Source organism: Arvicanthis niloticus, chromosome 29, assembly GCF_011762505.2.
Source record: "Arvicanthis niloticus isolate mArvNil1 chromosome 29, mArvNil1.pat.X, whole genome shotgun sequence".
In the NCBI taxonomy this organism is placed as follows: domain Eukaryota; kingdom Metazoa; phylum Chordata; class Mammalia; order Rodentia; family Muridae; genus Arvicanthis; species Arvicanthis niloticus.
In genome coordinates this window covers 349,154-365,892 of record NC_133437.1, presented here as the reverse complement: position 1 = coordinate 365,892, position 16,739 = coordinate 349,154, and the positions used below count along the sequence as shown (strand labels likewise).

The following is a 16,739-nucleotide window of genomic DNA, read 5'->3' as shown; positions in this document are numbered from 1 at the left end:
AATAACCCTATTAAAAATGGGGAACAGAGCTAAACAAAGAATTCTCAACAGAGGAAACTCGAATGGCTGAGAAGCACCTTAAGAAATGCTCAACATCCTTAATCATCAGGGAAATGCAAATCAAAACAACCCTGAGATACCACCTCACACCAGTCAGAATGGCTAAGATCAAAAACTCAGGTGATAGTAGATGCTGGCGAGGATGTAGAGAAAGAGGAACACTACTCCATTGTTGGTGGGATTGCAAGCTGGTACAACCACTTTGGATATCAGTCTGGCAGTTCCTCAGAAAATTGGACATAGCATTACCTGAGGATCCAGCTATACCACTCCAGGGCATATACCCAAACGATGCTCCAACATATAACAAGAACCTATGTTCTACTATGTTCATAACAGCTTTATTTATAATAGTCAGAAGCTGGAAAGAAAAATGTGGTACATTTATACAATAGAGTATTACTCAGTTATTAAAAATAATGAATTTCAGAAAGTCTTAAGTAAATGAATGGAACTAGAAAATATCATCCTGAGTGTATTAACCCAATCATAAAAGAACACACATGGTATTTACTCACTGATAAGTGGATATTAGCCCAAAAGCTTGAAATAGCCAAGATTCAACTCACAGACCACATGAAGCTCATGAAGAAGGAAGACCAAGTATGGATGCCTCTGTCCTACTTAGGAGGAGTAATAAATTTTTCAAGGGAGCAAATATGGAGACAAAGTGTGGGACAGAAACTAAAGGAGGGGCCATCTGGAGATCATTCTACCTGGATATCCATCCCATGTGCAGTCACCAAAGGTAGACGTTGATGTGGATGTCAGGAAGTGCATGCTGACAAGAGCCTGATATAGCAGTCTCCTTAGAGGTCTGCCAGAGTCTGACATATTCACAGGCCAATGCTCACAGCTAACCAATGATTTGATCAAGGATTTCCCAATGGAGAAGTTAGAGAGAAGACTGAAGAAGTTGAAATGGTTTGTGGCCACATGAAGAGAGCAACAATACCAACCAACTAGAGCTCTCCAGGGTCTAAACCACCAGCTTTGGAGCACATAGGGAGGGACCCATGACTCCATCTGTATATGTAGGGGAGAATGGCCTTGTCAGGCATAGGTGGGAGAGATCCCTGGTCCCATGAAGGCTGAACACTGAGTGGGGGAGAATTCGAGGATAGGAAGGTGGGAGTGGAGGGGTAGGTGGAGGTACATTCTCATAGAAGCAGGAGGAGGGGGGATGGGATAGGAGGTTCCTGGGTAGTAGGGGAAATGGGGTAACGGGATAAAATCTGAAATGTAAATATAATATCCAATAAAAATGTAAAAAAAAACAAACACAAAAAGATATTTATTGTCATGGTGGAAAATAGATGAAAACTATACCCCAGTTTCTCAGGGCAGGCCTAATGTTAAATATCTTTTGTAAGGAGGAGGGTCTGGGAAGGAATGTTTAATTGGCTATGCCCCTCTTGCCTCTAGGTATCTCATTAATATGGAGATCGGTATTGAGGCTCTGTAGGCTATACTTATGCCCTCTACCTGTGCAGGGACTAGAGGGCATTGTCCTACATCACTGGAGGACCCCACTCTATGGAGGTCTTCAGCCTTGAGTAAGAAGCCTGGAGCCTGGAGTCTGGGAGTCTAGAGAAATGCATGTAGTCCCTTAGGATCATCTGAGGTCTCTGACAATTTCTAGCCAGTCCTCAATCAGAAACCATGCTGTCCCTTTGAAAGACCCCCAAAAGGGGACCCTCACCCAAGTCCAGACCTGCACAAAACCAAGGACACACGAGAAACCATCTTGATGCAATTGCAGAGGAGGTTCAACGACGAGGGCCCTCCAGCCAGAACATATCTCACGCAGGAGATAGAGGTTCTGACCCAGAACCCAGGAAACTTGGGATATTTATGGGTAGGGGTTGGGGAGAGTGGGAAAATTTGGTGTGGTTACATATGATTGGATATTTTAAACATCAGCAACTTGCAGAACTGGCAGAACTTGCAGAACCTCGGACCTCCCAGAAAGGGAGGAAGAGAGAAGTAAACACCAGATAGCCCATTACTCACTTGGGCTTGTTTGGACTTATCTGGGCACGCCCTTGCATGTCTTTATTTTTGGTCACCCTGCCCCTGCAGGGACTTAATATTTTATTATGACTAAATTTAACAAATTGTTGGTGGCCTTTGCTGACCATGAATTTTTGGTTATTGTTTCAATGCTGCTTTCAAATTTTATTTTCACACTTTCATGGTCCTACAGGGAACATACATAAACTGTGGGATTCTGCAGTTGGCTTGGCCACAATATACTCAAACCCTAATCTTAAGAAAAAATACTTCACTTTTTACCAAGTTTCTATTGACCAGGCCTATAAAAAGCCCCTGAACACTAGATCAAAGGCAACCCACTGAGGTGCCCTTGAATTGACCCTAGGATCTTAGCTTCCTTTTTTTTTTCTGCAGTAACTCTAAACCTCCGTGTCCCCCCCACCCCCATGAGCCTTCTTTTAAGACTAATACTTTATAAAACTAACCCTCAGGCTGGAGAGATGGCTCAGTGGTTAAGAGCACTGACTGTTCTTCCAGAGGTCCTGAGTTCAATTCCCAGCCACCATATGGTGGCTTACAACCATCTGTAATGGGATCTGATGCCCTCTTCTGTGTGTCTGAAGACAGCTACAGTGTACTAATATACATAAAATAAATTAATCTTAAAACTAACCCTCTGCTGACTGTGGATTTTATTTTTAAGTTTTATTTTTAAGTATATGACCATGAATGTTTGACATTCTACTTCCTGAATTAAGCCCATCTGAGAAAGGAAAGCCTCCATCCCATTCATCCCATGTTTCAGTCTCAGTACTTAACAATAGTGTTTCATCAAGTAGACTTTTGTGTGTCAAGGTCAGAAGAAAACTGTAGCATAACCATCAACTCTCTGCTTGAACAAAAGACATGGTGGATATGGGGTTCTTTGTGTGTGTGAGTGTGTATATGTGTAGTATTTTTATTTATATATTTTTTAAATAATACACTTTATTCTTTGATAACTTCAAGCATCATTTCAGTGTCTATTGATCATCTCTGTCTATGACTACCTCCCTCTAACATTCATTAGTGACTCCACCCCATTTCCTTCTCAACTTCATGTCCTCTTTTTATTGTTACTAATAACCCTAATGCTAAAATACTGATCTGCTCAGAGGCTCAATAGTGGCATGACAGTTATGACAATAACCAACTGATAGATTAAGAAACCTACACCATTGGAGGGAATTCATTCCTGGTAGGCCTGGTCAAAAGCTCACAGGCTCTAGAAGGAAACCTACTATTGTTTCACAATATTGTCATGCTGTTAAACCGCATCCTAAATATTTGTAATTATAAATAGATTTGTTCTTTTTTTTCCTTTGGTCAGAGAAGCTTCTTTTTGCTTGGGTGCATAGAGATTAATGCATAGGCTCATAAATTGCCAAAGTTCTGGGTATAAACAACTATGAGTGCTCAGCGGTGGATGAGCTATCTCTATCAACCTCTCATCATTCAAAGTTCAGGGAATATAATAGAAGAGAGAGGTTGAAAATGTAAGAGCTGGTGGATGGGTAGTAGAGCTGTGAAATGCTGATTTCTAAGCACAACAAGGCTGTTAACTGCAACAATTCATAGTAGCTATGGTTACTTGCATAAGATCAATCCAGTCAAAACTCCAGCATAGGTAGGAATGGGAGGAGGGCACTTGAGGTACCACCACCATTAGAAGAGCCATTGACTGGTTACAAATAGAGAATCACTCTCTTTGAAGGCTGTTCATGCCCTGGTGGATATAAGCATACCACTCTCTCACTTTACGTTCCTCCAGATTGTTATTCCCAAGAAATCCAAGACTACATACACAATGTTCTTCTTTTAATGTTTATGGATATTTTATCTGCACATATATATGTGAACTATATGCATGCAGCTCCCACAGAAGCCAAAAAGAGAGCAAGATACCCTGGAACTGAAGTTATAGATGATTATAAACCACCATATGGATGCTGAGAATCAAGGTCTAGTCCTCTGAAGAGCAGCAGAGGCATCTTTCCAGACCAATATTTCCTGCAGCTTGTTTTTCCATTAATTTATTAATTAATTTATTTGTTCATTTTACATCTCAGTTGCAGCCCCAGTCTCTCATAACAAACTCTCTACTTACACAGTCCCTCCCACTACCACCCTTCCCCTCCCGGACACCTCTGAAAAGGAGTAGGTTACTTTCTGAGTACTATGGGGCCTCCTTTGTGAATTCATGAGTCCTAACAAGCTTTCCTCTGGGTTAAAATGTTTCAAATCAGAGATAATTGCTACATAAATACAGAGAGAGAGAGAGAGAGAGAGAGAGAGAGAGAGAGAGAGAGAGAGAGAGAGAAATACTGAAAGAAAATCAAGCTGTCCCTGGATAGTGACACAACAGAAACAGCAACCACAGACAAAAGGATGGGAAATATGTTCTTCTACTTTTACTTTATTTCAGTTGTGTAAATTGAGCCTATTGGATCAAGAATCAGATGACATATTTTATATTTCTAGATAATGGACTTCAGTGCAACAAAAGCTTGGAGGAAGACATGACACAAATTCTTTATCTTGAATGATAAAGCAACTGAAGGGTCCAGATTCATGGTGGTACATGAGGGATGAAGTTCACAAACAACCTAAGGTAGAGACAAGCCTGGAGATGCCTGGGACAGATCAACACACAACAGAGAGCTTCCAGAAATAATGCAGTCACTTGGCTTGGGTTAGGGATTTGGGGAATATTCATTCTCTCTCTCTCTCTCTCTCTCTCTCTCTCTCTCTCTCTCTCTCTCTCTCTCTCTCTCAATTTGCATGGGATTAAATACTCAACAGGGATCAGCTTACAATAAACCTTGAAAATCCAGCTTTGCAGTTTAGCTCAGTTCCCCTGGGGTTATCTCACACTAGGGCAGGGACATGGGTGTTTACAGGGGGAGGGCAACAGACTTCTGGGAAATTGGAAAAAATGCAACCTTGAATGCTTCTTCCTGATACATTTCTAAAATGATACTTATTAGGATTGTCATTATAACCCTTTGACTAGTAGAACATTCTCTTACTAAGAGAAGGAAATGAAGTTAGAGTAGCTAGGGGAAATGTAAGCTATGTGTATAACTTTCTGAAAGTCTTTTTTTTTTTTTTTTTTTTTAGACTGTGAAAAAGTTCCCACACCATCTTTTAACCAAGGGAGTCATGGAAGGAGAATCTGGTGGAAAACAGATTAGGAAATGATCCCATAGCCTCTGGAATGTTTGAATGGCACTAGATCCTAGTATAATTCAGATCCATATACATAAATTCTTCCTTCTAAATCTGCTTCTATGTATGCCTCTGCTCCCAAGAAGCAAAACAACTGTTTGCAGTTGCATCCCAGTCCATACAGTGACAAGTCCACTCCCACCCTCCATCCTTTAAGGTATTCCAGGCATCCAGTGCTCTACAAATGTTCAGCCATGTTAACAAGGCAGCATGTGTCTGGAGCTCCTATTACCTCTTCAACGAGACATCATCTTCACAAACTCTGAAGAAAGAAAGGGAAAAAAAAAAACACCTGTGAGGCTCATCCATGAGGCAACTGAAGTTACTTAGGAGAGCTTCTCCTATGTTGCAGGCAATGACATTAATCTTTAAGAAATACCTTGAACTCTCTATGACAGTGTTCATAAAACATACTAAGAGCTTATCAACATAAATTATTAGTACTTTATTTTATTTTGTGTGTGTATGTGTGTTTGTTATATGAATGTATGTACAGATGCATGTGCACCTGTGCATTCATGTGAAGAGCAGAAGAGAATACCCAGTGTCCTTCTCTAATTCTCCTTATTTTATTCCCTTGAGAATGGGTCTCTCATTGAACCTGGGGCTTTACTAGTTGTAGCTGTTGTTTTAATGTGTATTTGTATTTTGCCTGCATGTATGCCTGTGTACCATATGCATGCAGTGCCCAGTGGACCCTCACCAAAGTCCAGACCTGCACGCCCCAAATTTTATTTTCACACTGGAATTGGAACTGTAAGCCTCTGTGGGTTATGTGACCTCTAGAAGAGCAGCCAACACTCTGAACTACTGACACATCTCTCCAGACTCTCCTCACCAATTTTTTGTTAGGCTGTTGGCCAGAGAACTGCAGTGAACCTCTGCTTTCTAGTCCTATCTACCATCAGTTACAGGCATAGGATCCTGGGTATTAGGTATCCAAACACAGGTCCCCATACTTGGGCAGCAAATGCCCTTATATACAGAGCTATATTTCTAGCCTTTGTTCTATTTTTCAGTTCTCCTGGAAGAGTGACATTCCACAAAAATAAATGAGCTTAGTAAGGGAAACTGGGTTGGTCAAGATCAAGTGGACAGTAAATAGAAAACCCTGCAGGAACAGATTGCCCATTACTTTGTTTAGACTTAATTACAGATGACCTCACTGGCCCCACTGTGTCTTGAGGCTATCCTATCCTTCTCTTGCTAATAGTTAGCCTAAAATTCTATCTGATAGACTCACATCCATTTTTCCCTACTTTTAGTGATGCACATGGTACATCTGAGACTGATAAGATCTAGCAGGTACCCAACACATTTACTAAGTTTCCACTTGGGGACTTGTAGAGCAAATATAGTTTCCAACTCCCCCTCAAAATGACTGGGGGGGGGTGGTGGATCAGTGTTTGCTGCAAAAGCAGGAGGAGCTCACTTTGCATCCCTGGTAATGACCTAAAACTCTAATTGTGAACCTGTAACCATAATGTTGTAGGCGGTGGAAAGAGGATAATGGCTGGGGCTTGCAAACTACCAGCCTAGCTTCAGGTTCAGAGAGAGCTTTTGTCTCAGTGAAATACAGAGGAAAGCAATTGATCAGGATACCTAATACCCTCTTCTGAATGCTGTGCATGTGCACCCCTTGCTCTCTCTTTCTCTTGCTCTCTCTTTCTCTCTCTCTCTCTCTCTCTCTCTCTCTCTCTTTCTCTCTCTCATACACACACATACACACTGTCCATTGACTTCACACACAAACACCAGAGAGAGGGAGAGGGAGGGGTGGAAGAGAGATCCTCAACTGTCCTGCAGCATGGAAACAAACACAAGATATATTCCCTGGAAAAGAACAAAAACTCCTGTAAAGGTCACAGTCAGGATTAATGCATTCAAGTAAGGGAGAGGGGAGATTCTTCACAAAGAGGAATTATCTTGTGTCCTTGAAGGACGCATAAGTCTTATAAGTGGAACAAGAGGGCAGGACATAAGTTACAAAGGAAGAGAAGTTGAAGCATACCAATTCACATCATAGTTGCAAAAGATAAGACTGGGTAGGCTGAAAAGTCATAGACTTGAAAAACAGACTATAGATTTTGACCTCTCCTGAAGGCAATAGCTAGATGCTTAGTACTTTAAATCAGAGAATATCACAATTTAAACTTGATGTAGCCAATGTATGCCTACCTCAGATATTATCCCACAGAGTACTAGTTCATACTTATTACCAAATTGACAAAACCTAGAGTTGTCTGGAAAGAGGAAACCTCAACTGAAGAATTACCAGAATCAGATTGGCCTGCGGGCATATCTGTGGGACACTGTTTGGCTACTAATTGGTATAGGAGGCCCCAGTTTACTGTGGGTAACACCATTCCCTGGACAAGTGGTTCTGGGCTACATTAGAAAGCTAGCTGAGCAAAGGCCAGTGAGTGAGCTGTTTTATTACATGAACACACAGGAAACTAGAACATACCTTCAAATGAAAACTTGGAGAAGATTAAAAAGTGGATGACTTGGAGAACCACATAGAGAAGTGACAGGTGTAAATTCCTAGATTTCTGCCCAAAGTATTACCTTCAAAGTCAACTGTGCCATCTCCATTGACATCAGCCTCCTGTACCACCTCAGCAATCTCCCGGGGTGTGAGCTTCTCCCCCAGCAGCCTCTGCATGGCCTGCTGCAGCTCTGCCAGTGTAATCTCCCCATCTCCATTGGTATCAAACTAAACAGAAACAATGAGGCTAGATCAGCTTCACTGGAGAGGATGGCCTTGAGGAAGGTCAGGGTTCTAGTTACTCACTGAAAGCCAAGAACTAAGCTAAGTACTTAGGACATATCACCTACTGGAATGTTGGCTCATCGACATTATTCTTTTAAATTTGACCTACATTATTTTAAATATATTTATTGGGTATCATTTATATACAAATTATACACACACACACACACACACACACATATATATATATATATATATATATATATATATATATAGCATTCAACTAGATGAGTTTGGAAAGATGCATAGATTCAAGGAATCATCATCACAACTAGTGTGAGACATATGTCATGGCCAGGAGCTTCTGTTTGTTTTCCATGTCTTTAAACAAATTATTACATTTATTTGTTTGTTTATGTGCATGTACACATGTGGGTACACACATTCCTTGATGCACTATGAAGGTGGGATAACAACTTGCAGAACCCACTATGTGAGTCCTGAGGACTGAACTTGGGTCATCAGCCTTTTAATATTATCCTATGTCACTATAAGTATTATATCATCATAAATGTTTAATTTCTTTCTGATTTTATTCAGCCACAAATGAAAATTTAATCATGACATTTGTAAAAAGATGGATGATACTGAAAATCATTATGTTAAACAAACCAGATTCAGAAAGACAAAAGCCACACATTCTCTCTCATATATGGCACCTAATTTTAAATTTAAATATAGATGTATAGGCATATATAGGAAGTGAAACTAGAAAGCAGACAACAAGAGGGGAAGAAGCTATTTTAAGGAAGAAGGAAAGAGGGGAAAGAGGGCAACAGAATACATATGAAATGAAAGCTAAAGAGGGACCAAGGCAATGTTCTAGTGGAAATCACACACCCCAGCCCCTCATTAGGGGATTCTAGGCAGAGGCTCTGCCATTTATCCATGTCCCAACCTCTCACTGGGGAATTCTATGCAGGGACTCTAGCACTGAGCCACACCCATAGACCCTCACTAGGGGATTCTAGGCAGGTGCTCTACAACTGAGCCATGTCCCCAGCCCCTCACTGAAGGATTTGAGGCAAGTGATCTATCACTGAACCATGCCCCAGATCCACACTGGAAGATTCTAGGCAGAGGCTCTACCATTGATCAATTCCCTCACATCCTGGAGACCTTGTCTATTTCTTATTATGTCCATCACTTGGTCTTGGCTCCCTTCTCAAATATTTTCTTATTATATAACCTCTGCCCTAGAATGTGCTCCCTGTCCTAGAATGTACTTCCAAAGAAGAGCTCTGCCCATCTAAAAATATCAAACTCTTAGATTCTTCCTTCCTATTGAAGAAACCAAGAGGCCCCAACTTGGGGAAAGAGAGGGTATTGGATATCATCTGTGATCTTAGAGCCTCAGTTTCTTCATATGTATGATAAGAATTGTGTTTACTCCTAATATTGTGAGAGTCAACTCATATGAATCACACACAACTAGTTGATTTTGGGGTGCACTGTCTATGGTGTAGACTAATAAAACATGATGTCTCCCTTGCCCATCTCTCAATATTATGGAGTTATTAACTCACCTCTTTAAAGGCATCTCGCATCTCCTGAACACCGATCATCCCTGCTGTCTCTGCAAGCAATTTGGGTGTCATCAGTTCCACAAAGTCTTCAAAATCTACACGGCCACCAACTGAGGAAGGAGAAACATGGTTAGCAAGGATTCCACAGGCTTTGATTTTTCCATTCCATCCCTCTACTTTCTCATTCATGCCATAAATAAGTATGCTCCCAGCCTCCTGCATTCTAAGGATTCTCTTTGGGTTTCTACCTCTAGCCAGCCAATTCAAGTTCTCAGGTTGCTCTAATATGAACTTATTAGACAAGGGATATACATATAACTAGGTGACCTTCATAAAAATCTCTTTAGTTTTTATTCATTTTAATCTCTCTCTCTCTCTCTCTCTCTCTCTCTCTCTCTCTCTCTCTCTCTCTCTGTGTGTGTGTGTGTGGTGTGTGTGTGTGTGTGTGTGTGTGTGTGTGTGTGTACATAAATGCGGTTACCTCAGAGGTCAGAAGAGGGCATCAGATTCTCCTGGAGCTGGAGTTACAGATGGCTGAGCTGCCCAACATGGATGCTGGGATCCAAACTCAGGTCCTTTGCAAAAGCAGTAGACACTCTTAAACAGTGAGTCCAGACCCACTCAACAAATACCTTATTTGTTTAAAGCTTATACACACCCCATCTATAGACCAATAGAAGAAATATAGATTTAAATGTGGACCAGTCTCTTTCAGGTATGATGACAGTCATCCCTTTGTGTCCACTGAAGACTTGTGTCATGAAGTCCATGGCATATCAAAGCAAGTCAGTGCTCAAGTTCATAAGTGGCATAATGTGTGTATCTTGCACTTGCAGTGTCCCGTATGTTCTAGTGACCTCTGGATTTTCCATTATATACTATACTGAGATGCTCTATGAATAACAACTGTGCTGTATTATTTAGGAAACAAAGGCAGAAAGTCCTTATATGTTTAATGTACATACAGTTCCTTTTATATATATTTTCTGTTGTACTTGCTTGAATGTGCAGATAATGGAACCAGCAGACAGAGACTTAACTACTATTATGATATAAAATTAAATCTTGTTAACTCAGACCCATGCCCAGGAGCCAACCTAATTCTGGCTTCAATCACAGAATTGACTTTGATCTCCATTTAATGATGCATCCCTGAGCAGTGCTACTGAGTGACACTGGCTCCAAGTCCAGGTTCATGTTCAACATCCATCAAGCCCCACTACAGAGAAACCCACTACAGATGAATAGTTATATTCAATAAGGGTTCATGGGGAATATGACCTTTCACACAGTGGCACCCCTTCCTTTCTACAACACAATAAATAAGTAAGCCATGATCATATCTTTATTTGATAGATGGAAAACTAAAAACCAGGACTATTTCAGAAGTATTCTACTGTTGAAAATGACCACAATAAGTAAATAATAAAAGTGAGACTCACAGGCCAGGTAGATGACTTAGCTGGTAAAACGGACTTGCCCAACTCGAGGACATTGAGTTTGAGCCCCAGAACCCACATGGTGAAAAAAAAAGCCAACTCCTTCAAATTGTTCTCCGATCAGCACCCAAATACTGTGACATTCATATGTACCCCCATCCTCCCTCAACACACAAATACAATTTAAAATTTTAATGTGGAAAGCTGGAGAGCTCTGCTATTAATTTCACTACCTATTCCTGCAGAGAACCTGGATTTAGTTCTCAGAACTCATGTCTGTGTATAACACCAGTTCCCAGGGACCTGACATTCTCTTCTGGCTTCTGCAAGGTGATAGGCACATGCTTGGTGAACAGACATACATGCAGGAAAAACATTCATACACACGAGTTTTTAATCTTTAACCTTTTTAATAATAAATGATGCAACTAGTATGTAGAGCTATCTTGTTCTAACTACTTCACATGCAACCTCTCTCAGCATAGTCTGAGCTGCTTTCCGGCATGTGGCTCTTCCCCTTAACCACCTTCTTATTTAAAGTGCTATTCTCAACATAACCATCTTTCTTACTCCCACCCTGTCCCCAATTCCAGGCATGCCTTCTGCCCCTTGTCCTCACAGTTCATTCGAATTTGCTGGCCCAACTCAGTCAATTCCATCTCTGTAGGCATGTAACCCATTGTTCTCATGAGATTGCCCAAATCTTTGTAAGAGATGAACCCATCTTGGTCCTTGTCAAATTCAAGAAATGCTTCCCGGAGCTCTAAAAGTTAAGAGAGAAAAGTGTTAGAGAAACTTGAAACAGTCATTGTGGAAGACTGGTATCCCCTGAAACTATCGATGAGACATTGCTAGAGATTCTACAAAGAATACATTTAATGAAGTAGATGATTCATTTTTTAAAAAGCAGGGATATTTTTAAAATGTGCTAGCAAGAAGATGACCCTATGAGCACTGAAGTCCTCACACTCTTGAGTGAACTTGCAAGGGATCTCAAAAACAACACCAGAAAAGGCAACTTTTTAAGCCACTCTGAAACTTGCATCATTTCTGAGTATCTGTGACTTATGAAAATGAGACAGACACCTATCAACACTCAAGGAGCAGAACCTAAAATGAGCTGTGCAGATTATATTTGATCAGGGACACAGGAGAAAAGGAATCTTCACATGTGGTAATTTAAACAGAAGGAAGGGAGGGCAGTAATGGGTAGCTACATGGAAGGACATCTGGTAAAGGAATTACCATCAATCTCATCCTGTCCCAGTGGTCTCTCCTGAAAAGAACACAGATGAGGAGATTGAAAGAGTCAGAAATACAATCCCCACCACCCCAAACAAGCCCATTGTTCCATCAAGCTTTCTGGTCCTTCACAGTCGTTCTTTAACTTCCATCTTCCTCCCTTCAATACAACTCCATCCCCAGGTCTTCTCCAAGGTCTTCTCTCCCATCCCCACTCATTTCTTGTCTCCCATCCTTGCATCTTAATCTCCAGCTTTCTTTCCTAAACATCCTGGGATCAGAACTTCTTACCCAGATAAAGAAAGTACAATATGTCTCATCTACTGTATTCAGAGGGATGTCTATGTGAGTTCTTTCATTATATTTACACCTCAGAACCACATCACTGAGGTAGACTCACATATTCTTATCTTACCCATGAGAAGCTAAAGAACAGAAAGACTTAATGAGCCTACCAAAGGTCACACAGATCATAAATAGAATATCCCCTTTCTATTTATTGGAGAGATAAATCAATTAGTTCTACTTTCATTTTATTTGTTTGTTTGTTTTATTGTTTTTGAAATGCAAGTACTTGCCAAGTACTTGTGATCAGAGGACAATTTGAGGCAATTGGATCTCTCCTTCCACAAACCTGGAGATAGAACTCAGGTCATCAGACTTAGCAACAGTTCCCTTTGCCTTGTGATATATTTCATTGGCCCTTATTTATTTATTATATTATTCACTTATTTATTGAGATAGTCTCCCGTAGCCAGGCTAAGAGCTAAAAAGGACTTCTGATCCTCCTGCCTCCATCTGCCAGTTGCATCCACTTTGTATGGTACTGAGGATTGAATATAGGGGCTCATATATGCTAGATAAACTCTACCAGCTAATGCACATACTCAGACACTTCAACCTTTAAAAATGAATTTGTGTTATCGCCAAAAAACAGTTTTATACCAAGATGTTGTCACACACCTACATCATTGTTTTTTGATGACTTTAGCACCACCACCTCTAGCACATGTTCTACTCTCTCCAGTCCCATTTCTTCCCCAAAATAATACCCACTTCTGCCTTTATGACATGTATACTCCTTTGAAGTCACCCAAAGATCAGACAAAAGAATGAGACTAGGATGTAGGACTCCTGACTCCTATGCCAAATTCTTCCTGCTACATCCCACTGACTCTAGCACCTTGGTCCTCATTCCTGGGATGAGCTTACCCTTGTGTGAAACCAGTACTCAGAGGGGTTTTTGTAGAATATTCAGTCTTACATCTAGGAATTGCTGGTCATTATTCCTTAAACATGGGTACACCCAAGGGTAAACTTGGTTAGCAGGCATAGTGCCTGGTAATTTACTTCTTATCAACCTTATTCTTAGAGACCTCACTTTGGATTTTCTTTGTTCTTTTCTTCCCATGCAACCTCTTATCTTCCCTCATCTCTCTTCCCCATCTCTCCTTCTCTTATTTTCCTTCCTTTCTTTTGTCTTCCCTTCCCTGCCTTGCCTCACCCTGATCTTTGTCCCTCCCTCTTCTCTTCCCTTCTGTCTTCTCCTGTTACTCTTCTCATCTCTCCCTTCTTTTCTTCCCCTCTCTGGTGATTTTTAAAGCCTCACAATGAAGAACATAGTCCTGAGACTCAAACACGATTGAATAAGTAAACAAATGAGTAAATTAACAGATAGATAGATGATAGACAGACAGACAGACACACTTATTGTCTGTACAGACTTAAAACAAAATACTTCATGACTTAATGGCCTCAGATTACAATTTTACTGCCCTGTAAAATAGGAATAAAATTTTATCCAACTTCATGTGCTGTTCTGAAGACTGAATGCCATCAAGCATGTAAACACTTTTGCACAGGACTGGACACTCAACAAGACTTAATAAGCAGTAGCTGATGTTAATAGCATCAGCAGCATCATTACCAGCATCATCATTATCATCACCATCAGAAGCAGCAGGACCACCACCATCACTATCATCATTGTCATCACCATCCTCATCACCACCAACAGCACCAGCATTGCCATCATTACCAGCCAAAGCAGCATCACCATTACTTTCATCACCATCATTAGAGCATGATTTCCCATATGAAACAATGATGCTATCAGCAATGGCTCCATACCATCTCTTTTTATATTTGTCTCACTCCACTATCCCCCTCTGCTTCTGACCCCTGATCACTGACACTTATGCCCACACAGTGCTACCTGAGCTTCAGTTCATGCTCTTTCTACCTGCTTCTCTTTGTTGCTCAGCATTTTCTCACCCCTTCTTTCCCCCACACCCCAGATCCCCTTGCTCTTCCTACCATACTCTGCACCATCCCCACCTCACCCGTTGCTTCTCAGCAATGCCTTTTCTCAAGAAGATGCAGGCAGGACCCATGGGAAACTGCATTGGAGCAGGTAGAGTTCACCAAGCTCTGATGTCAAGATGGCCCCTCCTTCTTGCTCCCTTGCAGTAGGCAACACAGCTTCCTGATTGTCTCAATCTTTTTCAACTCCTCCTGTCTCTCTTGGCCTCTCCCTCAGTCCCTGTGACAGATCTGTGACAGCTCATGGAAAATCTCTACTCAGACAGTGGAGAGATCAGAGCGCTTCCTACCTCCCATTTATGGTTGGAGTAAGATGGGAGGGGGAGCCAATGTGGGCCTCTGAAACTCTTTTATCCCCAGAATGGAATTGGATAGTACATTTGAAATAGGGATTAGGATGAATCATTTGCTGTACCAACAAGCATTTTGAACACTCATCTAAGCCTGACTTTTGGTGAGTGAAAAATGAAAAAAATAGATGTGGTCATCAGTCATGTGCCCAAAGGAGCAGAATGCAAAAACCCTTGATACCAGAAGGCCACAAGCACTTGGCGATACTTACACACTGTTCTTTTGCTAAATAGGTATTTTGCTAAACTAAACTGCATTCTAAATACTTATGTTTATACTTATAAATTAGTGCTGCTTTTGACGTTGACTAGAAAAGCTTCTCTACAGTAAACAGCTGTCAATACAGAGACAATAATCAGCCAAAGTGCTGAGTATAAGTATTTGTTGAGTGCTCAGTCCTAAATGGGACACTGACATCAACCCCTTCCTCAAGACTCAGAAAACATTAAGGCGTGGGGATGTGTGAAAGAATGGAAGCACTGAAGTGTGGGAAACATGTTGTGAAATACTGTCTTCTGAACATGACACAGCCATTGTACTCAGTCATTCATTGCACCTATGGTGACTTGCACAAGATCAATTGAACAAGATTAGTTAGCAGTGGATAGAGAGAGAGGGGAGAGAGAGAGAGAGAGAGAGAGAGAGAGAGAGAGAGAGAGAGAGAGAGAGAGAGAGAGAGAGAGAGAGAATATGAAGGTAGAAAGGAGAAAGGGAAGCATTGAGCATTGAGGTGTCCAGCAGGAGTAAGAAAAGTGAGGCTATGCTCAGTATACATTATATACATGCATGAATTTGCCAAAGAATGAATAAAAAGATAAAAAGAAGCCATTTGATATCAGATGCTATGTAACCTCCTAAGGAGGCAAAAATACATGTTTATTCTACATAAGGCACTTGCAGCCAACCCAAATCTGACTTGGTGAACCAATGAGTTCATTTGGGTTGCCAGCAGGAATATGAGTGATCAATTATGACCCATCACTAAAAAGCCTATCATAGGTAACGACTCATGAATGCTGTATATTGGAAAATTCCTACACAACTTGCAGACAGTTCCCCTGAAGAGTGTCCTCACCTCTAGAAATTATTTAATACTTATATAACTTTGGGGAAGAACCTTGTGAATCATGTAATTGCTTGAGCTGCCTTGGTTTTGTAAGTTTCATGAGCTTCGTGAATCTCACAGGTTCGATAGCTTCCTGAGGGTTATAGACCTATTCCCCTCTGGAAGAAAATTGCTACATAACACTTGACCCTAATATATAAATATGAATAGGATGGAGGCCATGGCAGTCATTCATGCTCTGCTCATCTCCCCCCATTCTGTTCCTTCTGGATCCTTATGGGGGAAGAGCAAAGTTGGGTATGTAAGGAAGATGAGAAGTCTTATCAGCATCACAGTCAAGAAGTGGTGATAATATTAATATATGATGGATATGGGTTATATGATATAGAAAACAGAGCTCCCAGAAAAAATGAGGTGAGAATACAGCATTGCTCAGAAAATATTATGGTTTTGGCATGATTTCAATGTGCCCCAAGTATTCATGAGTTGGGAACTTGGTCCTCAATGGGAAGCCGTTATGGGTGGTATCCTAGTAAGGAATTAAGGCATTTTTCATGGGAACCCTTCTTAGTTCTCTCAAAAAGTTTTACTTTAAAAAATAATGACCCTGACCACTTACCAAAGTCAGGTTTCCTGTCTCACTCTCATAGTTGAGGTTTCTATTGCTCTGAAGAGACACCAAGATGAAGGCAACTCTT

General features: G+C 41.0%; 1 protein-coding gene across 2 annotated transcripts; it reads right to left on the bottom strand.

The window, feature by feature from the left end:
- Positions 1-4,483: 4,483 nt before the first annotated feature.
- Positions 4,484-14,915, bottom strand: Cabp5 (calcium binding protein 5). 2 transcript variants are annotated; one of them, XM_076926982.1, is made up of 6 exons: positions 14,645-14,915; positions 12,306-12,336; positions 11,680-11,823; positions 9,622-9,731; positions 7,891-8,038; positions 4,484-5,584 (listed from the first exon to the last, which is right to left on the bottom strand). In XM_076926982.1, exons 1-6 carry the CDS (start codon positions 14,705-14,707, stop codon positions 5,559-5,561), a joined length of 522 nt encoding a protein of 173 aa, XP_076783097.1. In that variant the 5' UTR covers positions 14,708-14,915; the 3' UTR covers positions 4,484-5,558. The 2 variants fall into 2 exon arrangements, with proteins under 2 accessions (XP_076783097.1, XP_076783096.1); XM_076926981.1 differs by lacking the exon at positions 14,645-14,915 and adding an exon at positions 14,230-14,575.
- Positions 14,916-16,739: the final 1,824 nt, after the last annotated feature.

What these genes read in the sequence shown, in the direction of transcription:
- Cabp5 (XM_076926981.1), bottom strand. Translation starts at nt 14,430, where the DNA reads ATGGAGCCATTGCTGATAGCATCATTGTTTCATATGGGAAATCATGCT. An exon ending in TGATGATAATGATGATGCTG is followed by an intron (nt 12,337 to 14,229) that starts GTAATGATGCTG and finishes TGTTCTTTTCAG; the next exon opens with GAGAGACCACTGGGACAGGA. An exon ending in TGCGAGATGCCTTTAAAGAG is followed by an intron (nt 8,039 to 9,621) that starts GTGAGTTAATAA and finishes GTTTCTGTTTAG; the next exon opens with TTTGATACCAATGGAGATGG.